The 25775-nt window shown below is 50.0% G+C and overlaps 3 protein-coding genes and 1 non-coding gene across 4 annotated transcripts in view; all 4 read left to right on the plus strand.

The window, feature by feature from the left end:
- The first annotated feature begins 212 nt into the window (after nt 1–212).
- LOC135825816 (uncharacterized) lies at nt 213–10713 on the plus strand. The gene is made up of 9 exons (XM_065338441.1): nt 213–1780; nt 2022–2096; nt 2564–2686; nt 7017–7130; nt 8204–8313; nt 9284–9435; nt 9644–9715; nt 9978–10052; nt 10651–10713. Exons 1-7 carry the CDS (start codon nt 755–757, stop codon nt 9712–9714), a joined length of 1671 nt encoding a protein of 556 aa, XP_065194513.1. The 5' UTR covers nt 213–754; the 3' UTR covers nt 9715; nt 9978–10052; nt 10651–10713.
- Nucleotides 10479–10549, plus strand: Trnaa-ugc (transfer RNA alanine (anticodon UGC)). The gene has a single exon. It is a non-coding gene; the product is annotated as a tRNA-Ala (tRNA).
- Nucleotides 10714–10838: 125 nt separating the features above from the next.
- LOC135825817 (uncharacterized) lies at nt 10839–22345 on the plus strand (the record flags this gene model as incomplete). Its single annotated transcript, XM_065338442.1, is given in 9 exon segments — nt 10839–10959; nt 12298–12586; nt 15670–15843; nt 17118–17254; nt 18017–18077; nt 18415–18537; nt 19892–19995; nt 20717–20903; nt 22250–22345. Coding segments are annotated over 8 exon segments (936 nt in total), but the record flags the coding sequence as incomplete, so codon positions are not given.
- A 3121-nt stretch (nt 22346–25466) lies between these two features.
- The window catches only part of LOC135826768 (uncharacterized), a 3077-nt gene continuing 2768 nt past the window's right edge, over nt 25467–25775 (plus strand). Inside the window, exon 1 of the mRNA XM_065339374.1 lies at nt 25467–25488. Within this exon, the coding sequence (XP_065195446.1) occupies nt 25467–25488 (22 nt within the window). The remainder of the gene's footprint in view (nt 25489–25775) is intronic.

Genomic DNA, 25775 nt, shown 5'->3' on the forward strand with positions numbered 1-25775 from the left:
ACGCCACAGATATTATTATCTCGACATGTAGATCTACCATGATGTACAGCGAGCAGTAGACCAAGGTAGACGGCATGGAAGACCACCACCATGAAATGCTACAGACAGTCATGACTGTACTGGGAGCGTAGATCCACTGGACGTCAAGTGCGATGATCGATAGCAACGGTTCCGCATCTTCGTTTTCTGTGCATTTCGGCGCTCACTCCCCGGATTCTCCTGTCGAGTGTTGTTGTTGTTGTGTCCCAGGCGGAACGCATAGGGTGCGTGATGTTGCCTGTGGTCACTTAGACATACACTTTTTCGGAAACCTCTCCCGTTCCTGGATATTCATGCGACCGGTTAGTGGGGTACTCATTGAAGTAGTCGGAGTTACCCAAGCCAAGGCCTTCCAGTTTGTGACAAGTCATTCATTTGGCGGTCGATTCGAAGCTAGCGAGACAGGGAGGAAATGAACGAGATTTTCCTGCCGGTTCGATTGATTTTGCGAGAAATGCTGAGGAGAGGGCGGGATAGTGAAAGCCACGCTCTCATAGCTAGTAGCAGTATGTCCTAGGCATGCTCAATGGTCGCTTTTGTCTGAACTACGGAGGCTTGTAGTAAAAGTTCATTGATTCGAAAGGCAGCAGGAATTTTCAGATGATTTCGTGGTCGACCTAAATCGGAAGAATATCGGACGGAGCCTTTACAGAACACCAGAAACAGGGGCCGGGCAGGTGCCGCAGTTCCGCCGTAGCTCAGGTGGCATTCGAAGATGGGTGCTGGCGCTACCAAGCGTGCTGGTGACGAAAACGGTGTCACTATTATCGGTCCGGGTACGGGTGGTGTTGGTGCGAACGACGACGGAGCGGCGGCGAGGCAACGACGACACGCTTCGGAAGCACCTGGCCAGAATGTCGCATCGCAGCGGACCCGCTCTAATGTCGTACCAGTGTATGTGGCGGACGCTCCGGCTGTTTGGAAAGACACACCTCACCGCGAACCAGACACCGCGACACAACGACAAAATCCACCATCCGCAGAGTGGAACGAACGCAGTGTTGAGCCGCCAGTAGGCTCCGGGCGAGGCACAGCGAATCCACAGCATGCAATGTCAAGTACTGCTGATAATGCGCTCAGTACAAGTCATGCTGAAAATCACCAGCAGAAACAGCAGCCTGACCAGTACCAGCAACAGCCCACATCTCAGCAGCCAGTGCACCAAGTGCATCAACAGAACGTGCAGAACACAAGCAACGCACAATCACAGGAAGGTCTACGTTCACACCACAATACCGAAAGCTCACAGCAGCAGCAGCAGCAGCAACAGCAGCAACACCAGACCAGCCAGCAACAGTATTACCAGCACCACCAGCAGCAGCAGCAACAGCAGCAACAGCAGCAGCAGCGGCAAAACCGGCAGCAACACCAGCAGCAAGGTCGCACACAAATATCAGAACCATATCCAGTACCATCCACAGTGGATCAATCCATCAAGACGGAGAATGGCCAGTTATACCCGAACCAGTCACTGAGTAACCCATCGAGTGTGCAGCACCACAACCGTCACCACCACCACCATCACAGTCACACACCCGAAAACAGTCCACACGAATCGAGAACACGAAAATCAGCTGTCCGCCAGAAGGAAACATCTCGTTCAGCGCATACCAGGGACAAGCAGAGCAAACCACCGCAGGAGGGAGACGTCCTGAAGAAGTTTGTGACGGCCACTGGCGAGGAACTCACGGTCTATCGTGCTGAGGATGGCAAACTGTATGCCATCAACTGGGACACACAGGTTAGACCAAACTCTACAAGTTCAGTTTAGACGTCACCTGTCTGTTGTCTAAGATCCTCAGACTGCTTATAGTGCTCTCTACATCATGTCCAGTGATACCATTCACAAGCAACAACAGTGCATACATACGAAGGACTGAGGACGTATGGGCTATGTTGTTTGATCTTCCACTGAATATCCACTCATTATAAATGTGTACTAAGGATCACTAAGGATCTGCATGTCTATTTTGTCTGTTCAGGAGTGGAAGAGAGTGAGTACAGAGCAGCTGGAAGGAGGTCACATTGAAGACGAACAAAGGACAACCGGCGAGGAGGTAAGGTGGAAAATCAAAAAAATCGTCGCAGTAACCTCGCCCTCTCTCATTTCGTTCTAACTCTCTCTATCTCCTCTCTCTTTCTCTCCCTCTCTCTCTCTCTCTCTCTCTCTCTATCTATCTATCTCTTTCTCTCCCTCTCTCTCTATCTATCTATCTATCTATCTATCTACCTATCTACCTATCTATCTATCTATCTACCTACCTATCTCTCTCCTTCTCTCTCTCTCTCTCTCTCTCTCTCTCTCTCTCTCTCTCTCTCTCTTTATATAATTATATTGATATCTCTCTCCCCCACTCTCAGTCCTCTCATCCATTTCCTCACTCTATCTCTCTCCAATTCTTCTCTCTCTTTCCGCCTGTACACCATTCTCTGCCATTGTTGTCTGTATCCTTCGTTTTCGCTCATTTCCATGTTGCTCCGTTTACCCATGTCTATTGTCTGTTTGTCTGCAATGCTCACACAGACACTGGACACCGAAGCTGATCGATCAAAACTGGAAGAGCAACGACTAGCAGCGGAGAAGAACTCCAGATCCGGTGAATTCGAACATCCCAAGCATGGAAAGTTCCTCACTCACATGTTTGAGGTATGGCCATAGATAATAGTGTTCCTCACATCTTTGTACAGTAACAAAGAGGACTAATTTTTCGCTGTGAGCATTTCATATTGATTTTGTCGACATGCATGAGTAGAATGTGACATGATGATTGTTGGGCACACAACGAGAAGATTTGTTCAGAAATGTTTTCTTGTTATGGTAATCAGTGAATCTGCAGATCTGCCCGTTCGGTTTCGAATTAAAACGAGAGAGCTTGGAAGCTCAGGGCCCTACGCTATGCTTTTTTGCCTTGATGACCTGGACAAAAAAAGGGATGTTATAAGTTTTTCAATTCTTCTATTTTTTTTCAGGCATAACCTGGGATTCGAACCCGCACAATCGCTCTTCATTCATTCCCCGGTACACTTCGCATCCATACTCATTCTTCCAAGTTGCTTCACGTTATGATCTTGCCCTATTTAGGATCGGTGTATAGGCCGCCATCATTGACACACCGCCAATTTCTTTACTCAATTTAAAGGGGAAGTTAAGGCAAAAATTAATATTTCACCAGTTGTAGTCTTCAGGGTGCTGAGTCGAATGGTCTTGGTCCGAGAAAGCTGAGACGCTCCCTTCCTACTTGAATCCCAATCGAACTCGCGCACTTCCACCGAAACTGGGTGACTGCGCCCTACTAGATGAGGATTTGTATGCAAAATGTCACTAAAAGCGCCGTTTCGTTCTTATAAAAGCACAGATGACCGCGATTGGCCCATATGTTGTAGTCTTTTGGACGCTGAGTCGACTGGTTTTGGTCCGAAAAGGCTGCGATGCAGCGTTCCTCCTTTATTCCCAATCGAACATGGTTGAACAAGTGGTCACGTGCTCCTGGGTGCCCAAATCACCTGGTCACCACGCCAGCAGGCGACAACTTTCACACCAAGGTTCAACTCGAGTTCAACTCGAGTGACAGGACTGCACCCAAAAAAGGTCAAACAGGCTAGTAAGTTGTACCCTGCAGGCACGGTGACCAGCTGACTGGTGTACGCAGGAGCACGTGACCGCTTGTTCAACCATGTTCGATTGGGAATAAAGGAGGAACGCTGCATCGCAGCCTTTTCGGACCAAAACCAGTCGACTCAGCATCCAAAAACTACAACATATGGGCCAATCGCGGTCATCCGTGCTTTTATAAGAACGAAACGGCGCTTTTAGTGACATTTTGCATACAAATCCCCATCTAGTAGGGCGCAGTCACCCAGTTTCGGTGGAAGTGCGCGAGTTCGATTGGGATTCAAGTAGGAAGGGAGCGTCTCAGCTTTCTCGGACCAAGACCATTCGACTCAGCACCCCGAAGACTACAACTGGTGAAATTTTAATTTTTGCCTTAACTTCCCCTTTAAACCCATCTTGCAACGCTTATCTATGCCCGACTCCATGCTTCTCGACTCTGGGGACTTCAACGCTCGGAGTGGTATGGATCGACCACAGATGCGGTTGGTCATGAACTGATTTGTCTCCTTCAAATGCTCTCCCTATCACAGCTCGTTACCTTTCCCACACATTACTCCCAACACAGTGGTCATGCCAGTGCGTTAGACCTGGCTTTAACCAACCACCCACTACTTCTTTCTAACCTCTCAACTGCCGCACCGCTGGGTAACTCCGACCACGACATTGCCCTCGCCAGACTCCGATTACAAGGTCAGCGAGACACACGAACCAAGTCAGTTCAACTTTTCTTCATTCGATACATCCCTCAGAGCCTGCAAAGAGTGGTCCCTCGTTAGCCAGTGCTTATCGACTATCGATTGGTTCAGCGAGCTCCAGATTCCTCTTGGAACTGAACCATATATCATATACCATATACCATAGTATTGTGGCCAGCTGTTTGTGGCCAGCTGTGTTTGATGGTACGGTACGGGACAGATACGGGAGCCAGCCAATATTGTGGCCAGCTGTTATGTACAATCCTGTAGAGCCTTTGTAGTCACAGACACGGGACAGATACGGGACAGATACGGGACAGATACGGGACAGATACGGGATAGCTCCAGGCGTGACACAAACAAACAAACAAACACCAAATTAAAGCTGTGTGGACCCTGGCTAGCGCCAGACGTTACTGAAGTAACATCTTCTGCATAGCTACGGGAATAAACAAATCTATTATCCCATTATACTCGTGCATGTCAACAAAATAGGAAATGCATACGGTGAAATTAGTCCTCCTTGTTCCTGTGTTATAGCTGCTGTCTCCGAAGCGTTTTTTCGCATCATTGTCATGTGATGTTGCTGTTGACATTGTTTCCCTTGCATTTTGGCTGCGGTACCAATATTATTACGGTGTAACCTGTAACTAACGACCACCCCTTGGGGCCAGAGAAAGCGGTCTTTAGTGGCAGGTGGTCCTTAGTTAGAGGTTTGCACCGCACAACCATTATATGAATGTGAGACCGTCCGTGCCTGGCAAAGTGGTCTGTAGTACCAGGCTGGTCGCTAGTCACGGTGGTCTGTAGTACCAGGCTGGTCGCTAGTCACGGTGGTCTGTAGTACCAGGCTGGTCGCTAGTCACGGTGGTCTGTAGTACCAGGCTGGTCGCTAGTCACGGTGGTCTGTAGTACCAGGCTGGTCGCTAGTCACGGTGGTCTGTAGTACCAGGCTGGTCGCTAGTCACGGTGGTCTGTAGTACCAGGCTGATCCCTAGTGACGGTGGTCTGTAGTACCAGGCTGGTCGCTAGTCATGGTGGTCTGTAGTACCAGGCTGGTCACTAGCCACGGTGGTCTGTAGTACCAGGCTGATCGCTAGTCACGGTGGTCTGTAGTACCAGGCTGGTCGCTAGTCACGGTGGTCTGTAGTACCAGGCTGGTCACTAGTCACGGTGGTCTGTAGTACCAGGCTGATCGCTAGTCACGGTGGTCTGTAGTACCAGGCTGATCGCTAGTCACGGTGGTCTATAGTACCAGGCTGGTCGCTAGTCACAGTGGTCTGTAGTACCAGACTGATCGCTAGTCACGGTGGTCTGTAGTACCAGGCTGGTTGCTAGTCAAGGTGGTCTGTTGTACCAGGCTGGTCGCTAGTCACGGTGGTCTGTAGTACCAGGCTGGTCGCTAGTCACAGTGGTCTGTAGTACCAGGCTGATCGCTAGTCCCGGTGGTCTGTAGTACCAGGTTGGTCGCTAGTCACGGTGGTCCTGTAGTACCAGACTGGTCACTAGTCACGGTGGTCTGTAGTACCAGGCTGGTCGCTAGTCACGGTGGTCTGTAGTACCAGACTGATCACTAGTCACGGTGGTCTGTAGTACCAGGCTGATCGCTAGTCACGGTGGTCTGTAGTACCAGGCTGATCGCTAGTCACGGTGGTCTGTAGTACCAGGTTGGTCGCTAGTCACGGTTGTCTGTAGTACCAGGCTGGTCGCTAGTCACGGTGGTCTGTAGTACCAGGCTGGTCGCTAGTCACGGTGGTCTGTAGTACCAGGCTGGTCACTAGTCACGGTGGTCTGTAGTACCAGGCTGATCGCTAGTCACGGTGGTCTGTAGTACCAGGCTGATCGCTAGTCACGGTGGTCTGTAGTACCAGACTGATCGCTAGTCACAGTGGTCTGTAGTACCAGACTGATTGCTAGTCACGGTGGTCTGTAGTACCAGGCTGGTCACTAGTCACGGTGGTCTGTAGTACCAGGCTGATCGCTAGTCACGGTGGTCTGTAGTACCAGGCTGATCGCTAGTCACGGTGGTCTGTAGTACCAGGTTGGTCGCTAGTCACAGTGGTCTGTAGTACCAGGCTGGTCGCTAGTCACGGTGGTCTGTAGTACCAGGCTGATCGCTAGTCACGGTGGTCTGTAGTACCAGGCTGATCGCTAGTCACGGTGGTCTGTAGTACCAGGCTGATCGCTAGTCACGGTGGTCTGTAGTACCAGGCTGATCGCTAGTCACGGTGGTCTGTAGTACCAGGCTGATCGCTAGTCACGGTGGTCTGTAGTACCAGGTTGGTCGCTAGTCACGGTGGTCTGTAGTACCAGGCTGATCGCTAGTCACAGTGGTCTGTAGTACCAGCCTGTCGCTAGTCACGGTGGTCTGTAGTACCAGGCTGATCGCTAGTCACGGTGGTCTGTAGTACCAGGCTGATCGCTAGTCACGGTGGTCTGTAGTACCAGGCTGATCGCTAGTCACGGTGGTCTGTAGTACCAGGCTGATCGCTAGTCACGGTGGTCTGTAGTACCAGGCTGATCGCTAGTCACGGTGGTCTGTAGTACCAGGCTGATCGCTAGTCACGGTGGTCTGTAGTACCAGGCTGATCGCTAGTCACGGTGGTCTGTAGTTACAGGTTTTAATGTATACTGGCTGGACTATGTTCCACTGTTTGTGTGCTGCTCAGATGAAGCTCAATGTGGTGTGTTTCCTGGACGAACACTCTGGTGAGTGGGTGCGTATGCCTCCAGCATGGGAACTCCAGCTGCCAGCCATACAGCGGCTGGTGAAGAGAATCAAGGTAGGGACACTCACAACTCTCATAACCCTAGGTATAAGCATGCTGAAGTGTCTCTCACAAGCGGGTGGCCTGCGATAGAAGGGCGCGATAGGGTATTTAGATCAATTGTATCTCTCATACACTACAAACTCTAGGTATAAGCCAGGCTCGGCGAACCGGTCTGATTTGTCCGACCAGGGCCAGACCGACGTTTGGCCACCCACGCAGTGCTTACTGCTGAGCCGTTCATGGGTACTACTGTCGTGGACATGGAAATCCGGTCGCATGACCAGTGCCCCCAGGGAACTGGTCATGCAGCCGTGAGCACGCATCAGGTGCACATATTCATTTACTGTAAGAGCCATTATTCTAACGAGGCGCATATTATATCGATTTCCCGCAAGTGACTGGTTTACGTGTACCAAAGGTAACGATTCTCACCCATTCTCAACGCTCAATACTAGTAGGACAGTATATGTATCGATTTCTGTATAACGATTTCTATTTTAACGACAGATTTCTCCTCGTTAACTCGTTAGAGTTAGCACATCGTTATAATATATATATGGCTTTTACAGTATGCCCTGCAGCTTGCTGGTTGCATCGGATGAACATGATTGTGCACTGCATGCAATGTCCTGTACGCACTGAGAGCGCCGGCCCCGGTCATTCGACTGGATTTCCATGTCCACGACAGTTGTATGATCTTACTCGCATAACCTTGGCATATCTTCCTTACACGGCCCAGGTCATACCAGAATAGGGCTGGCCACTGAGCATTGTTCAGGTTAAAGCTGGACCACCCATGCTGACTGGTAAATACATAAGTATGCCGTTTTTGTTGTTGTTCCTGCCACCGTCCCTTCTGCTGCTGGTGCTGCCATTGCTGCTGTCACTGTTGTTGCTGCCATTGTTGCTGTAACCGTTTTTGCTGCTGGAACTGTTGCTGCTGTTGCTGTTGCTGCTGCCATTGTTGTTGCTGCTGTTGCTGCTGGTGTTGCTGTTCTTGCTGCTGCCGACATCGCTGCTCCCGCTGCTGCTGCTGCTGCTGATGCGGCTGCTGCTATCGTTGTTGTCACTACTATTCTCTTTAGCGTATGGTACCCCGGTGGCAGAACGGACATGGACATTCTCAGCTGGCTGCGATCTCTAAACTACAGCTCGGACAACGTTATTGGGGACTTCTTGGCTGCAGACGTGTTCGGTATGTTGTGAGCTCGGAATAATGCGATACATGTGAGCCCGGTGGTAGACGAAACTCAATGAACTAAAACGCATAAAGTGAAACCTGTCTAAGACGACCGCTCATGGGACATTCAAAAGGTGGTCTCTGTTACCAGGTGGTCTCCTTATCCAGGGTCATTTGACTGGACATAGCATCCCTTGGTCCTGGTTTCAGTGGTCTTCTACTGAGGACAGGTGGCCACCTTATCCGAGTGGTCGCCTTGACAGGTTTCACTGTATATGTCCATGTGTGAATGGAGGCTGATTGTTTCGGCTTAAGCCATGGCTGTAGGAGGGATTGCAAAGACTAAGTGATTCATTTTTTTAGAGATTTAGACTATGGGATGTTGTGCAACCTTGTAGACGCTGTGCGTGTTTCTTGCGCTCTTTGTGTGATTAGCATATCCAGGCTGCAATGCAGTTAGATTATTGATTGTGCCTGCTAGCAGGCGAATCAGTGACAACATTCGTCCATGGCTCTCCGGGGAATCTTCTCTCTTTCCTTTTCTCTCTCTTTCTCTTCATCAATTCATAGCACTGTGCTTCTCCGTAGCCGCCTCTTTTTTATTCAATATATCCGTCCATTTTAGCCAGCGAATCCGAACACAATCACATAAACCACAACAACAGGAACTCATCTTCCACAGAACACCGAGTGATTGTGATCCCTGTGAGTTACAAGGTGCATTTTTTAAAATTAATATTTGCAAAGAACACAAACACGGCTCGAGACAAAAAATCAATAACAAGAAAGATAACAAAGTTGCATGCAGGGAGAACTAAGAAACGACTAGAACACGGAAGTTGTGGGTTGACAGAACAAACTACTATTGAGTCGGGACTGACCACTAGTATCCACTAGCACAGCTGTGTAGGTGTGTAGGTGGGGCGTTGTGGACTCCTCCGATGCATACCGATCATCTGTGTTCTGCAAATCCATGCGTGTACAGGTTGTATGGAGATGTCCGATTTCAAGCACAGTCCGCCTCAGCCGCAGAAGGAAACCAACGACCCGGAGGAGGCAGCCGAGGAAACGGAGGAGAACCCAATGGAGAGTATGTCCAGACTGATACAGGGACTCCAGGACAGTTTGGAGAAGCGGGTAAGCTCTACAGGTATTAGGTACCTCACCTGTACAATCTACAACCTTTTCCAAGCTGACCTACACTTACCCTCGTACTCACCTTTTGTTCCGTTGCCCTGGGTTGCTACTTTGTAACGGTGACATGTGCGGACTGTAATTGTATACTGACAATGATAGATGATTGTCTCGAGGCAACATTCTTTTCCACGTCGTCTACTGCTCATAGGTAACAGATCTGGCAGCCGTGTCGCTGGAGAGCGGGCAGATGAAGGAGCGAATCAACTTTCTGCAGCTTGAGGTTAGCAAATGTATTTTTCTCTTTGAGTCGTAAAATTCACTCCATCTTGTAAGCTGTCCTTTAGGAGCTGCATCTGCGCCTTGATCCTTGAGGGTGGTGGTGTTCCTCTGCGGATGCGCAAAACTGGGCCTTCAGCTAAGTCTGAAGTGGTGTTCAGCTTTGCGTGACATTCTTTTCTTTACGTGGTTTTCTGTTCAGCGATGATGATGATGATGATGGGCCAGGCCTGAAAACTTGTTGTTTCATGTTTTGCCTATCGTAGCTGGAGAATGCACGGAGGGAATCAGACAGACTGCAAGAGGAGAACATTAACTTCAGAGTGGAACTGGAAACCATGGTAACTACTTGCACGCACATACACAGACGTGCACATATCACATACACACACACATACACACACACACACACACAAACACACACACACACACACAGATATATACACATACAAACATGCGCACGCTCACGAACATTTTATTCCCATTATACACGGACAGAAGAACGAGCAGTTGTTTTTCGTAACTCTGAGTTTCACGAACTGAATCGTTCATCAGACGAAAATAGATACTCCAATCCAAAGTGGAGTAGCCCCAAACCAAATTGGATTGCCAGACAACACCAATCGGCACCCGAAAGGCAGCAGGATAGCGTATGAGGTGTTTTGACGCATTCGATGATATGGAATACATAAGTACAGAAACCCGAGAATGCTGCATCAACACCGTAAACTTGATATGAACTCCTCTGGATTGCCTGCACATGTGACGGGGGTTTAGCTCAGTGGTAGAGCGCTCGCTTTGCATGCGAGAGGCATGGGTTCGAACCCCATATCCTCCATGAATATTTCTTTTTAGTCCTTTCCAGCAATTTTTTTCCATCACCAATCAATGTGTCTGAGTTTTTTTCCTGCCATCTTTTTTTGCAATGCACTTCCGCAGCGCCATGACAACCGGTCGCTTAACACGCAGATGGCTGGCGTGAAGCGGCAGCTGGAGTCGGCCGAGGCACGGTTGTCAGAGTTACGAGACAAGCCGGCTTGGTCGCCGGACCAGTTCATGAGCAGCAGCAACAGCTCCTCCGCGCCGCCACGTCCAATCAAAATAATCACCATGGCAACCGACCAGCGTTGAGCCGAGAGAAAGCGGGCCAGTTGATGCGTGCCACCAAGGGAATGCACGCCAATGCACGCTCGTTGCGGCAGCTGATCGTCCGCGAGTTCTCCATGATGGTCTGGACTAGTTCAGAAAGTAAGCACATCATACTCTAGTGGACATGGAAATCCGGTCGATTGATCAGGACCGGCCGCCCTCAGCGTGTAGAGAACGCTGCGTGCAGTGCACATGTTGATCCGATGCGCCCAGCGCGCTGCAGCGCATAAATGCATCTGTCTACCGCTTATCTGCTGGCCAGCGCCCTGCGGGCGCTAGACGTGCGACCGGATTTCCATGTCCACGAGAGTACTTGAAGAGTGAAGAGGCAAAACACGACATACCTATTTCACCACAGACAAAGACCAACAAAGGATTCATTTTATGTGCAGTATCAGAATCCATATCTGGCCACCATTTCAAGTGGTTCTATTTAGGGCTGAAACGATCGTGGATTTTCAAGTATCGATCACTCTTTAGCTTAACGATTGAGTAATCGATTATAACCGTTAGCAAACAGAGTCATAATTCTGTGCAAACATTACTGTATCCACAAACTATGCCTTCATAATACCAACAAATCTGCATTAGTGAAAGGGTAGCTCCGAAACATGGCAGTTTGAAGTCAATTTAACCTCAGAACATGAACCATACCCCTGGCAATTGCATACTCCCAGCGGAAACTGATTCAAACTTCACAACACGAGGGTTTACAGTACTTTCTTGACACAAATTTAAAAAACGCAAAATAATCGTAATCGGTAATCTAAACGATTGCTCGATCGTCAGAGTTATCAAACGAGTACTCGATTATTCGGTATAATCGTTTCAGCCCTAGTTCTATTCAGATTTTGAATGTGAAATTTTGCATGAAGGTGTCTCTACTTGTAGACCTGTTGATTACGCTGAGCCAAAATCTCAATTTCTCAAATTTGGCGCCTGTCTCGTTTGCATCTAAACTGTTCACATGTACTGTAAGTATACAAAATTTCGGCGCTGCAAAATTTCGGCACTTCAACGATTTTTGACATTTCGGCGGCGATTTATTTTCGGCGTGCGCGTGGGGTAGAAGGCATGGTATAGTGCGACAGTGCGACAGATGCTGTGAAAAATTTCATCGGCGTTTAATTTCGGCGTTTTTGGGTCGGTGCCGAATATAGCCGAAATTAAATAGCTGCCGAAAATTTGTATATTTACAGTAGCTTGCATTGGGCTTGACTGTTCTAGATTACAGCTAGCTGGGAGTTAGGACGACTCTGCCTTTTTGAATCAATGTGGGTCCAGTTTCTGGTATAGATTCACACACGTTTGTGTAGGTTTTCCTTCCCAGCAGGCCTTAGGGCGACACATCTGCCGGTAGTAACAGGGCTGGGCCCTTCCTGTCAGAACCGACTCCTAGTACATGTACACTCATATCTGTCTTATCCCGAACTCCAGGTAATTTGGAGTTCCGGATAAGACAGATAGGGTGTGTGTGTGTGTGTATGTGTATGTGTGTGTGTGTGTGAATGTGTGTGTGTGTGTGTGTGTGAATGTGTGTGTGTGTGTGTGTGTGTGTGTGGTGTCGTGTGGGTGTATATGTGCGTGATTGCGTGTGCGTGTGTGTCTAGGCAATGTTCACTTCCACACAATCGACCAGCGAGTTACCAACTTTGATTCGGAGCTGGAGAAAATGAGGACGTTGTACATGCGGGAGTTCATGCAACGCAAGCAGCTCTTCAATCAGGCAAGTCTTTGCAAGATCATCAATGAGTATCTCGTGAAAATTGGTCGATGTCTTGATTTTTCCTTAGCTTCATCTGCCGAAGAGATATGCCGTCTGTTCCTCAAAGCAATATTTTCTTATCATGAGAAACTCGTCTGATAGTGTGAAGACCTCACGGTATCCACTTTATCTTGCTCTAAAAACTATACACCTCTAACCCAAGCAGTCCTCGGCTGCAATTATTCCTGGGAATGTATGGGTCTGGCGACGGGGAATGCGGTGAATATCACACGCTGGGCGAATTGTATCCTAGGATTTCAGAGGCCGAGGCACACACGTATGCGTGCATGTCTGTAAGGCCAAGGGTGCATGGTGCATGAGCATGCAGGAAAACTCCCCAGATCCGGTTAGGTCGGGACCGAGCACGACCCGTACTCCCCAGATCCGGTTATGTCGGGACCGAGCACGACCCGTACTCCCCAGATCCGGGTAGGTCGGGACCGAGCACGACCCGTACTCCCCAGATCCGGGTAGGTCGGGACCGAGCACGACCCGTACTCCCCAGATCCGGGCAGGTCGGTACCGAGCACGACCCGTACTCCCCAGATCCGGGTAGGTCGGGACCGAGCACGACCCGTACTCCCCAGATCCGGTTAGGTCGGGACCGAGCACGACCCGTACTCCCCAGATCCGGTTAGGTCGGGACCGAGCACGACCCGTACTCCCCAGATCCGGGTAGGTCGGGACCGAGCACGACCCGTACTCCCCAGATCCAGGCAGGTCGGTACCGAGCACGACCCGTACTCCCCAGATCCGGGTAGGTCGGGACCGAGCACGACCCGTACTCCCCAGATCCGGGCAGGTCGGTACCGAGCACGACCCGTACTCCCCAGATCCGGGTAGGTCGGGACCGAGCACGACCCGTACTCCCCAGATCCGGTTAGGTCGGGACCGAGCACGACCCGTACTCCCCAGATCCGGGTAGGTCGGGACCGAGCACGACCCGTACTCCCCAGATCCGGGAGTCGGGACCGAGCACGACCCGTACTCCCCAGATCCAGGCAGGTCGGTACCGAGCACGACCCGTACTCCCCAGATCCGGGTAGGTCGGGACCGAGCACGACCCGTACTCCCCAGATCCGGGTAGGTCGGGACCGAGCACGACCCGTACTCCCCAGATCCGGGTAGGTCGGGACCGAGCACGACCCGTACTCCCCAGATCCGGGTAGGTCGGACCGAGGCACGACCCGTACTCCCCAGATCCGGGTAGGTCGGGACCGAGCACGACCCGTACTCCCCAGATCCAGGCAGGTCGGTACCGAGCACGACCCGTACTCCCCAGATCCGGGTAGGTCGGGACCGAGCACGACCCGTACTCCCAGATCCGGGTAGGTCGGGACCGAGCACGACCCGTACTCCCCAGATCCGGGTAGGTCGGGACCGAGCACGACCCGTACTCCCCAGATCCGGGTAGGTCGGGACCGAGCACGACCCGTACTCCCCAGATCCGGGTAGGTCGGGACCGAGCACGACCCGTACTCCCCAGATCCAGGCAGGTCGGTACCGAGCACGACCCGTACTCCCCAGATCCGGGTAGGTCGGGACCGAGCACGACCCGTACTCCCAGATCCGGGTAGGTCGGGACCGAGCACGACCCGTACTCCCCAGATCCGGGTAGGTCGGGACCGAGCACGACCCGTACTCCCAGATCCGGGTAGGTCGGGACCGAGCACGACCCGTACTCCCCAGATCCGGGCAGGTCGGTACCGAGCACGACCCGTACTCCCCAGATCCGGGTAGGTCGGGACCGAGGCACGACCCGTACTCCCCAGATCCGGTTAGGTCGGGACCGAGCACGACCCGTACTCCCCAGATCCGGGTAGGTCGGGACCGAGCACGACCCGTACTCCCAGATCCAGGGTAGGGTGGGACCGAGCACGACCCGTACTCCCCAGATCCAGGCAGGTCGGTACCGAGCACGACCCGTACTCCCCAGATCCGGGTAGGTCGGGACCGAGCACGACCCGTACTCCCCAGATCCGGGTAGGTCGGGACCGAGCACGACCCGTACTCCCAGATCCGGGTAGGTCGGGACCGAGCACGACCCGTACTCCCCAGATCCGGTAGGTCGGGACCGAGCACGACCCGTACTCCCCAGATCCGGGTAGGTCGGGACCGAGCACGACCCGTACTCCCCAGATCCAGGCAGGTCGGTACCGAGCACGACCCGTACTCCCCAGATCCGGGTAGGTCGGGACCGAGCACGACCCGTACTCCCCAGATCCGGGTAGGTCGGGACCGAGCACGACCCGTACTCCCCAGATCCGGGTAGGTCGGGACCGAGCACGACCCGTACTCCCCAGATCCGGGTAGGTCGGGACCGAGCACGACCCGTACTCCCCAGATCCGGGTAGGTCGGGACCGAGCACGACCCGTACTCCCAGATCCAGGCAGGTCGGTACCGAGCACGACCCGTACTCCCCAGATCCGGGTAGGTCGGGACCGAGCACGACCCGTACTCCCCAGATCCGGGTAGGTCGGGACCGAGCACGACCCGTACTCCCCAGATCCGGGTAGGTCGGGACCGAGCACGACCCGTACTCCCCAGATCCGGGTAGGTCGGGACCGAGCACGACCCGAACTCCCCAGATACGGGTAGGTCGGGACCGAGCACGACCCGTACTCCCCAGATACGGGCAGGTTTGCACCAAGCAGTGCCCATAACTATGAATTGCCCGTAACTCAGAACTTGCATACTTATACTGCATGCAAGCAAACATGATCTATGCCAATGAATGGTATTTGCGTTCGTTTTTGGTTGGAAAGCCAGTTTTCTGTGACGCTAGATGGGTCAGAAAGGTGCCCGGTAGATCGGGCGTCCGGATTGTGGGCGTCCGGATTGTGGGCGTCCAAATCAGGGGAGTTTTACAGTGAAACAGAGAGGTTCCAGGCTGTCCAATAGAGTGCTCAATACCGAAAGGCAGAGTTAGTTCGAACAAATAATGAGAGGATGAAAAAGTGTTTTAACTCCGAGTTTCACGCACTAAGCGATCATCAGAAAACAGTTTTACTGTATGTATTTTTCTGCCCGTCCTCATACCCAGATCCAGGAGATGCGCGGCAACATTCGGGTGTTCTGCCGTTGTCGACATGACAACAGCGCCCGGAGTGCCATCACGTTCCCGAGTGACACGGAACTGCAGGTGGTGACGCAGCAAGGTCACGTCAAGAAGTTTGAATTCGAGAAGGTCTTCCAGCCGACCAGCAAACAAACAGATGTGAGTCACCAAGGCAGAATGTGTTGTGCTAGCCCCTTCGGATTATTATTATTATTAGAAAGGAAAAGGACATATGGAAACGAGTTAAGAGTAACTCTCCACCACCGTAACTTAGATACTATATACAGTCAGAAAGTGCAACAACTAGGCACAAAACTGACAGAGTACTGAGACATTCGACATCCTGACACCTAGTATTATTATTATTTAATAGGGCAGTCGCACAGGATGTACACTAAGATCGAGTAGGGTAGATCTTGTATGACTCCAGTCAAGCCAAATCTAAGGAAGGGTTCAGGGCAAGTGGAGTTCAAGTTTGTTTCTTCTATATCTGTAAGAAACCCGGCCAAGCCCAGTACAGTGTAACCGCTTCCGGAGAAAACCGATCGGAATGCGTGAGTTTTACCTGTGAAGATGCGCTAGTGGATCAGATCAGGGGCGTCGGAAGGTATTTTAGTGTGGTGCGGTCAGCCACCTGAAATACAATTTACTCGTGGGGGAGGGGTGGCCGAGCCGAAAATATTTGGAATTTTTTTCCCAAATCAGTGTACTTTAGTTGTTCACGGGGTACTTGGGGCTAAACGTGGTACAGTCAATACCGTAGTGACTGTACCGTATCCGACGCCCCATCTATTCCCTCCCTCCAGTCTCTCCGGAGGCGTGGGTTCGAATCCCACCGCTGCCACCATTGTAACTCGTATACTCTCAGCACTCAAAGCACACACGTGTTGTTACGTAAGTAGTTAACATTCGTTCATTGTCTCACAAGGAGAAGAAGAAGACAAGGCAGTGCGAGTATGCGCACAGCTATCCATGCATTTCTACGGTGTACTATTTATGTGTATACAAATTACGTGTCATAAAGTAGCCATGCTACATATGCATGTACACAATGTAACCCAACACAGAGACTGTACAGCTAGACAACATGTATCTCTCATTGTATCAAGGCATTCGTACACTGCAGTGGTCACCCAGCAACGCTAGTATGTATGGATGTATTTTTTTTATTTTACGTCGCAAGTCAAGCGGCCAATCGTGCCCAATGTTATGATGACGATGGAAAGGGAGAAAAGATGTTTAAAGAACAAGCTCAGATAACCTGGATTAGTGACACTTCCAGGGCGTCAATGGCTGTACGCGTTTGGGCAGGGCGCTAACTACTCACTTTGGGAATCACGACACATAGCAGAACTGCATTGGACCCATCGACTCGGCTCTTGATTTGATTCCTGCTAATTTGTTTCAACTTTGTGTTGCACTTGCCTTTGCAGGTGTTTGAGGATACATTGCCCATCATCACCAGCTGTGTTGACGGTTATAACGTGTGTCTGATGGCATACGGACAGACGGGCGCCGGAAAGACCTACACCATGATGGGAACAGACTCCGATCCCGGCATCAATATCAGGTAAGTAGCCGACCTGCCAGTGCAAATTCAAATCGGTTCAGCTGTCCGTTTGCTCGTTATAATTGTATTCTATTTTGGTCACGCGTTTTATATCGCCATCAATATCCTGTTTGGCTGTTGTCGCTTCGGCTTATGCGAAAGCTATACATGCTGTGTATATCTACATTGCATTGATGCCAACGCGGAGAAGCTCCTAATAAAGCCGACCTGCCTTGTTTCCGTTCCACTATCAGTGGGCAGCGGGCAGATGGGGATGAACTGCTGGTATGTTCTTAAAACCCTTGGCCGGATAATGCTAGAAAACTAGGCAGATTCTGGTAGAAAATCAGTGGAATCGGCTGAAACATACAGAGTTAATGGCAGGCAGTTCCTCGATGTCTGCTCCTCATCTCCATCCATATACCAAACGCGCATGAAGTGTAACGGAATATTATTTTACACAACCCACGATCAGCGCAGTCTGCATAAAGGAACTGAGTACCAACGGATAGAAGTGTTGCTTTGCTGATGGTGTGCTGTGGCAACGTGTCGTGTTTGGCCGGAGAGCACACTAGACCCATTGCGCAATGACGTAATTTGTACAGCCAACACCCCACACACCCACCTGTGCATGGTCATCTCGGGCGTTGGACAGTGCATTGCTGATCCCAGTGTACTCATTACTCATGCATTCCATATCTGGCGATGCGCAATGAGTCCATTGTGGTGTGGTAGTTGACGTAAAATAGTCTGTTCTTGTGCACATCGATCTTTGCTGTTCAGAGCACTAACGGAGCTGCTCAAGACATGCTCAGAGCGGAAGCAGATCGACTATACACTGAAAGTAAGAACGCGTGCCTTGGTTCTATTCAGATTTGGATATGAAATGTTGCATACTGGTGTCCCTAGACCTTTATATGACACGGAGCTGAAAATCTGTTAATTTCTCAAATTTGGCGCTTATATGTGTAGGGTTTTGCAACTCAGCTCTTCATATGGGTATAATACTGTGCGTGCATGTGCGTATGCATACATGCTTGCGTGCACACTGTGTGTGTGTGTGTATGTGTATGTGTGTGCATGTCTGTTTGTGTGTGTGCCCGCGTGCGAACGTGCCCGTGTGTGTGTGTGTGTGTGCATGCATGTGCCGATCCTCGTTTGTTCCTCCCAACCATCTCCAGGTCTCTATGTTAGAAGTGTACAATGAAACACTGATTGATCTGCTGCGGGGTCCAGACGCCGGGGGAGTATCCGTCCATTCTAAACTATCCATACAGAAGAAAGGCAAAGGAATCACAGTCCCTGTGAGTCTCACCTTGCCCTACTGTATTTTCCGGAGTATAAGCCGTACTTTGAACACTTGAAATTCACCCACAAAAACGGGAGAGGAAGGGGGGGGGCACGGCTTTTGTTCTATGCCTGTATTGTTTTATGTGTATGGGTCACGCATTTGATGCAGTTGTTTTGGCTCTTCTTCCTTGCGCTGTACCTGTTAACCATGAACTGCTTCTGGCTAGATTAACTCTTGTGTAATCAATGGTGCTAGTGAAGCTTATATCAGATCCACTCTGATTTAGCCACCCACACTAGTAGCAAGTATTACCTTCACTGGGGGCAGGGGTATAGTCAGACCTCGCTTAACCGCACACATCTGTTTTCCACAAAAAATATCCGGATAGGCGAGGGGACTGGATAACTGAACACACATACTGTATATGCATGTGGCATGTCAAAAGCAGTGACATCGCACATACATGTAGACGGGTCCTATGCAGTACAACTAGCGTGCACAGTATGCAAAACAAGCGAGAAAAATGACAAGTGCATGCAACTTGAGTGCTGTCCGCATGCACCCGGCAGGTCAAGGACCTCATTTGCCTGTACAACTCCCTGATTCTAGCTTCTGCAAGCCACATGCAACCGGATACGACGAAGCTTTTTGTGCACATTTTAACCAGTTTGTACACAACATCATGCACCGGTATGCGGATCGCGAGGTCCGGTTATGTTGTATGCATAACATATGCCGCACATCGGTAACCAGCGATTTTCTTCCGGATGGCGAGGGATCCGGATAAACGAGGACCGGATAAGCGAGGTCTGACTGTATATTATGCAGTTGGATCCCGGGTCGGATACCCTGATGCCGACAATCCTTTTTCTGCATCTCGTCCTCGCCCACTTTACTGAGGTATGGTGAGCCGTGAGCCCATAAGTGGGATCGTGTCCAAGTCCACCCAAAGGTTGGGTACTTCATGGGGTGTCGGCCGTCGGACGGTTCAATAGCCAATTGCATGAGTCATCTTTCCAAGATTACTTTTGAGTCTCTCTCCCCTCTCCCGGGGAGACCCACGTGACCAATTTTGGCAGTGAGCAAGTACAAGTACTTGTTTGTGTGTGTGTGTGTGTGTGTGTGCGCACATGTGTGTGCGTGTGTGTGTGTAAGTGTGTGTGCGTGTGTGTGTGTGTGTGTGTGTGTGTGTGTGCGTGTGTGTGTATGTGTGTGTGTGTGCGCACATGTGTGTTTGTGTGTGCGTGTGTGTATATGTGTGTGCGTGTGTGTGTGTGTGTATGTGTGTGTGTGTGTGTGTGTGTGTGTGTGTGTGTGTGTGTGTGTGTGTGTGTGCACTGTGTACTATGTGGGCTGTACTTCTCTAGGGCTTGACAGAGGTGCAGGTCACTGCAGTGGCTGATATCAAGGGTCTGATGGACTTTGGTGGACAGAACCGTACGGTTGCCATGACAGCTATGAACACAAGCAGGTAAAAACTGAATTTGTGTGTTCTGGATGTGTGTATGTGTGTGCGGGGGGGGGGGGGGGTGTGTGTGTGTGTGTGTGTGTGTGTGGGTATTTGTGTGTGTATGTGTTGTGTGTGTGGGGGGGGGGGGGGGTGCTTCACGGCATATGGGTTTGAGTATGGCGGGGTGGGGTCAGTGTACCGTTTGGTATTATGGGAGTGTGTTTATGTGGCATTAGCGACCTCAACTATCATTACTTTTCATTCACAAAGCAACTGTTGACTACATGGGGTAGTGGTCTACCAGAGCAATCACACTCGACTTCAACTACCACGAGGAAAACACAAAGACCAGGGGATCACAGGTTCAACAGAGTTGCGCGGAACAAGAGCAAACGCACGAAAATATTTATGAGTGAAAAATACGCTTTTGCACTCTTTTGCGACGCTCAGCCGTGAAAAAAACATTACAATTGTAAGAAAGTTGGTTGAACTTAATGTGCAACAAACTCAGCTTACGGTGCTGACTGTTTCAGCTTGTATTTAGCTATGAACATCAAAATAATGTATTAATAATGGATGTTATTGCATATGTTCTTGGTTTAGTTTTTGGCCTTTTTCGTGCTTTGGAGTTGATAACATTTTCCTCACTATCGAAAAAAAAAAAAAAAATCAATAATGGATTCCAGGCAAAGGCCTAACAACACTATTGTACTGTTTGACGATGCTGCATGTCTCTTTCCAGCTCCCGTTCCCATCTGATGCTCAAGCTGTACGTTGATGGAGTGGATCGTGTATCCAAGGCCACTACGCATGGTAGTCTCATGCTGCTGGACTTGGCCGGCTCTGAGAGAATCTCCAGAAGTGGAGCCACTGGAGAGAGATTGGTAGAGGCGGCCGCCATCAACAAGTCCTTGTCTGCGCTTGGCCAGGTAGTCCACTGTATGCATGTATGCATGCATACTGGAACATACGCGCACATATGCACATGCACACACATACATACGCGTGCACACACGCACACACACACACACACACACACACACACACACGCACATACAAAGATGTTAGTATGTGTGTTGATAAGGAAAGCATAGTGCTTCGTTGCCATTAGGATGACGTAAACAGGAAGAGTTGGAATGTGAAACCCGCTAAATACGAATGATCACTTTTCAGATAATGGCAAAAAATGGATTCATTTTATGCGTGGTTTGTATCTACTAATATATCTAAATTTGAGTTCCAGTTTGGAACTGATTCTAGTCAGATTTTGAACGTGAAATTTTACCTGGTGGTACCCCAAGACGTTTGTTTACACTTAGCTGAACATCTGATTTTCTGAAATTTGGCGCTTAGCGGCTTTTTGCATCTCTGCTCTTCATATGCAATTCAGGATTCATTACAGTCAGACGTCGCTTATCCGGTCCTCTTTTATCCGGATCCTTCGCCATCCGGAGGAAAATTGCTGGTTAATGATTTACTGGTTAATGAATAATCATTAATGGTTAATGATTAAAAGTAGAAAGGAAAAGGACATATGGAAACGAGTTATGAGTAACTATCCACCACTGTAAGATAGTTGGAAGGCTGTCTGTTAGCGCTACGGAGATGTGTTGAAGCTAGGTGTCAGGACGTCGAATGTCTCAGTACTCTGTCAGTTTTGTGCCTAGTTGTTGCACTTTCTGACTGTATATAGTATCTAGTTACAGCAGTGGATAGTTATTCATAACTCGTTTCCATATGTCCTTTTCCTTTCTACTTCTATTATTGGCTCAATACCCGAGGTTAATGATTAATGAATCATTAATGATTTAATGATATGTCATGGCGTATGCATACAGTATGTGTGTTCGATTATCCGGTTCCCTCGCCTATCCGGATAATTTTTTGGAAAACGGATGTGTGCGGTTAATACCCCTTTTTTTCTTTCTTTTTATCTCACCCTCTCTTTTTCACTCTCTGTCTGTCTATCTGTCTGTCTGGAGGGGTGTCAGACACGGTACGGTCACTGCGGTATTGGTCGTACCACTATTTGCCCCAAGTACCCCGTCAATCAATAAAATGCACTGATTTGGGCTCAAATTTCCAAATTTTTCAGCTCAGCCACCCCTCCCCCATGAGTATATTGTACTTCAGATGGCTGACCGTACCACACTAAAATCCCCTCCGACGCCTTAGTCTGTCTATCTGTCTGTCTATCTATCTATCTATCTACCCATCTATCTATCTGTCTGTCTATCTATATCTGTCTATTTCTCTCTCTCTTCCTCTCATGCAGGTGTTCAATGCATTACGTACGTCCAGCCTGCACATACCTTACCGTAATTCCAAGCTCACACATCTCCTCCAGCCCGCACTGGGTGGCGACGCCAAGGTTAGATGGGCACTTGCAGCCTAAATGAAACTAGTACCGTAGTCCCGCGTATATAAGCCCATGGGCCTATATCCGGATATAAGCCCACCTCCGTTTATAGGCCCATGGTGTTGTGAAACCACAAATTCTCGAGAGTGAAAGGCCTTCTCACTTGTGACATTGTGTTCGTTTCAATGCAGAAGTATCCCGACTCCGCCGTACCGCTGATGTTTACGACGTGGTATACGCTACAGGCGTTATGTGCGGTTTTGCTGAGTGCGCTGTTGTTGTATGTGGTATGTGTATGCTTTTCTCATATACGCTGTCATTTTCACGCTATAACTACCTGGTGGTTTTAGTGTTATTCATTCATTCATTCATTGTTCATTATTGTTAGTCGATGGAAGTGAAATATACCGTGTAAAGGAAAAGAGTTGTCCTCGTGCCGTGTGGTCGTTCGTTCCTGACACTTTAGAGAACCAGAGGGTTCACAACATTTGGCGACCACGCCAGGATACGAAGCGAGCATGGCACAGGAACTATGGATCATTGAAGCCAGCTTTATCGCTAGCGGAATTCGGTATGGATTTGAAGGCGATAGGTTGAGAGAATACGTGGAGAAGAGGCTCCGACAGAGCGAGGAATTTGAAGAGCGCAGTGCTAGACGGCAAGAGGGTGCGCTCCGCACAGAGTTTGACGAAAAGCTCAAGAAGATGAACGAGCGCATCGCCAGCAGTAAATATGAGGAAGCAAAGCGAGATTTGCTTGCCTCGCTCAGAAGGACGCCGGACAAGGCGTGGAAGACTTTGCTTACAGACAAGCGGCGGTCAGAGGAGTATTCGAAGCCAGTGGGAGGATCAGATCCAAGGCCCGCCCACTGCGTCGGTGCAGTGCATGGCGACATCGGTCGGAGACGCTCAGAAGCAGCTGGAGTCTCGGCCGAAGGACGTAGAGGCGCAAGACGTAGAAGCGCAAGACGTAGAGGTGCAAGACGTAGAGGCGCAAGACGTAGAGGCACAAGACGTAGAGGCGCAGACGTAGAGGCGCAAGACGTAGAAGCGCAAGACGTAGAGGCGCAAGACGTAGAAGCGCAAGGCGTAGAAACTAAGGACATGAGAAGGGCGATACTGGTTAGCACGGAAGAAGTGAGCAGCGAGACTGTGTAGAACACGGAGATCAGATATATGTTATCTGGTCCAGCTTCCGCCCAACGAGGCAGTGGCCCAGTGACCGAGTCGTGTGTGACAGCCCAGATCTGCAAGCTTGGTGAAATTATCGGTTGTGTGTTGTCTGGTGCAGCATCCGCCCCACGTCAAAGTGGACCGGTAACCATGTCGTGTGGGACAGCCCACAGCGGCAAGCTTCACGAAATCGAGTTGGCCGAAGTGGTGGGCATTAGTGATATTCTACCATGGCCACCACCGCAGCAGCAGATGACGCGTAACAGTTAGTAAGCCCCAAATCGTTTGACTTGTGAGTTGTTGTACGGCGGTGAGAAGCCCTTTGGTGGGAGAATGTTGTGAAACCAAAAGTTCTCGAGAGTGAAAGGCCTTCTCGCTTGTGCCATTGTGTTCGTTTCAATGCAGAAGTATCCCGACTCCGCCGTACCGCTGATGTTTACGACGTGGTATACGCTACATGCGCTATGTGCGGTTTTGCTGTGTGTGCTGTTGTTGTATGTGGTATGTGTATATTATTTATTATTATTACGTGCTTGTTCGCGTAGACATCAGCATGGCCTGCAGCTGCATTAATGGGCATGCAAATCATGCAAACCAGCCAAAAATGTTCGCATAAGCCACTTCGAATAGAATCTCAGACAGACTGAGCCAGCACAAGCGAAAAGGGACCTTATCCGTTTTTTGGGCATTTTGAGTTAGCAACGAATTCTTGTAGCCAGAGAACGTATGAATCAGATAAAAAAAACCCAATGAAAATCCATCAACATATAGCAAAGTTACGGACGTTTAAATCAACACTGTTTTCACCAAAACATCGCACATATTCACGAATAATCTTTGAAATGCGTAAATTGCAATAATTTGGCCATGGAAGCCTTACAGAAGCCTTCAAGTCACCAGCAGAAGGGCTGGAGGATACAGTATACACACACTACTGGGCAGGTGGCATAAGTTTCACTGTGATGGAATTTATAGTGCCAAGCGTGACGTCTGATGGGCCATCACGTCCTTCCGTACCACGCAGGCACGCCGCATTTTAGATCTAACAAGAAGAATAATAGAATGTTCTGAGGCATGTAGTTTGACACAGCACCAGACTCTAGCAATTATCAGGCTCAAAACGTGTGTTGCAGTACACAAGTTTGTCATTCCTCCGGCACAGGCGGACACAGCTCATCCTTGTAAGGGTCTGCCACAAACGGCCGGATATCCTTGAACAGGTACTTCTGGCGTTCTTGTGACAGACCTGCTGGGGGCAACACTTGGGGAAGGCCTGCTGCTCTCACCTGCTCAGGTGTGGTCTTCAACAGCTGAACATGGTCAGTCAGCTGATGCATGCAGTCGTCTTCTGCTCCTCACTCCCAGCCGCCATCACGTTGCGCCGCAAGTCCTCACACACCGGGCAAACATCCATGCGAGCCGTCATGAACTTAATATGCGGCAATGTCTGGTGCCAGATGGAGCGGAACGTCGACAAGGATACAGACTTCTTACCCTCCTTGTGGCAGCAGTCGCAGAAGTCTGCATGCACGGACTTGTACGTTTGTGTCGCTGGAAGGAAGATAGGTGGCGTGTCGTCTCTGCCACGGAGTGGCGCAGGATGTGGAATTCCAAACACTTCCGCGTGCCGAGTGATGTACTCCGCGCAGTACTTCACAACAGCAAACTCCAGGACATTGTGTGGCCGTTTGCCTGTGTTGCCGTGCACTAGTGGCACAAGCCCATTCTTCTCCAGGTGGCTTCTGTACCGTTTCAGCCTCTTGCTAGACAGTGCGTACACGTGACGGAACGCACCCACACAAACAGTCAGTCCTTGGAATTTGTAGGTAAAACGCTCCCTCTTGCGCTTCTCTCCACTCTCAAAAACTGTTTCAGGATTACTCAAAGCTTCAAGAAGGCCCAGGACCACCAGCTCACTCTCGTGCGACTCCATTTCTTTCATGTTCAGGATCGACGTCTCGATGTCAGCTGGGTCAAATTGCTGCAAGCAATTTTTTGAACATCCGCAGTTCTCTTTTTGACGAACAGTGTCGTCCTCCTCTGCCGGCGCAACGGTCGCTTCACAAGCTGCTGCGGAGCTAGCCTGCGGAGGTTTGGGCTCTGCCTTTCCGACAAACAGCTCTGCTGCTGCGTCGACATCCACTCGCTGCTCAAGAAAGTGTCGCCGTCGTCAGGTTGAACCGAACGTCACTGGCGTCCGACTCGTCTTCCTCACCAAAAACTTCAGCCTCATCTCTTCCAGGAGAGATTTCAGCGCTTCGTTCACGGTG

Source organism: Sycon ciliatum, chromosome 10 (assembly GCF_964019385.1).
Source record: "Sycon ciliatum chromosome 10, ocSycCili1.1, whole genome shotgun sequence".
Taxonomy (NCBI): Eukaryota; Metazoa; Porifera; class Calcarea; order Leucosolenida; family Sycettidae; genus Sycon; species Sycon ciliatum.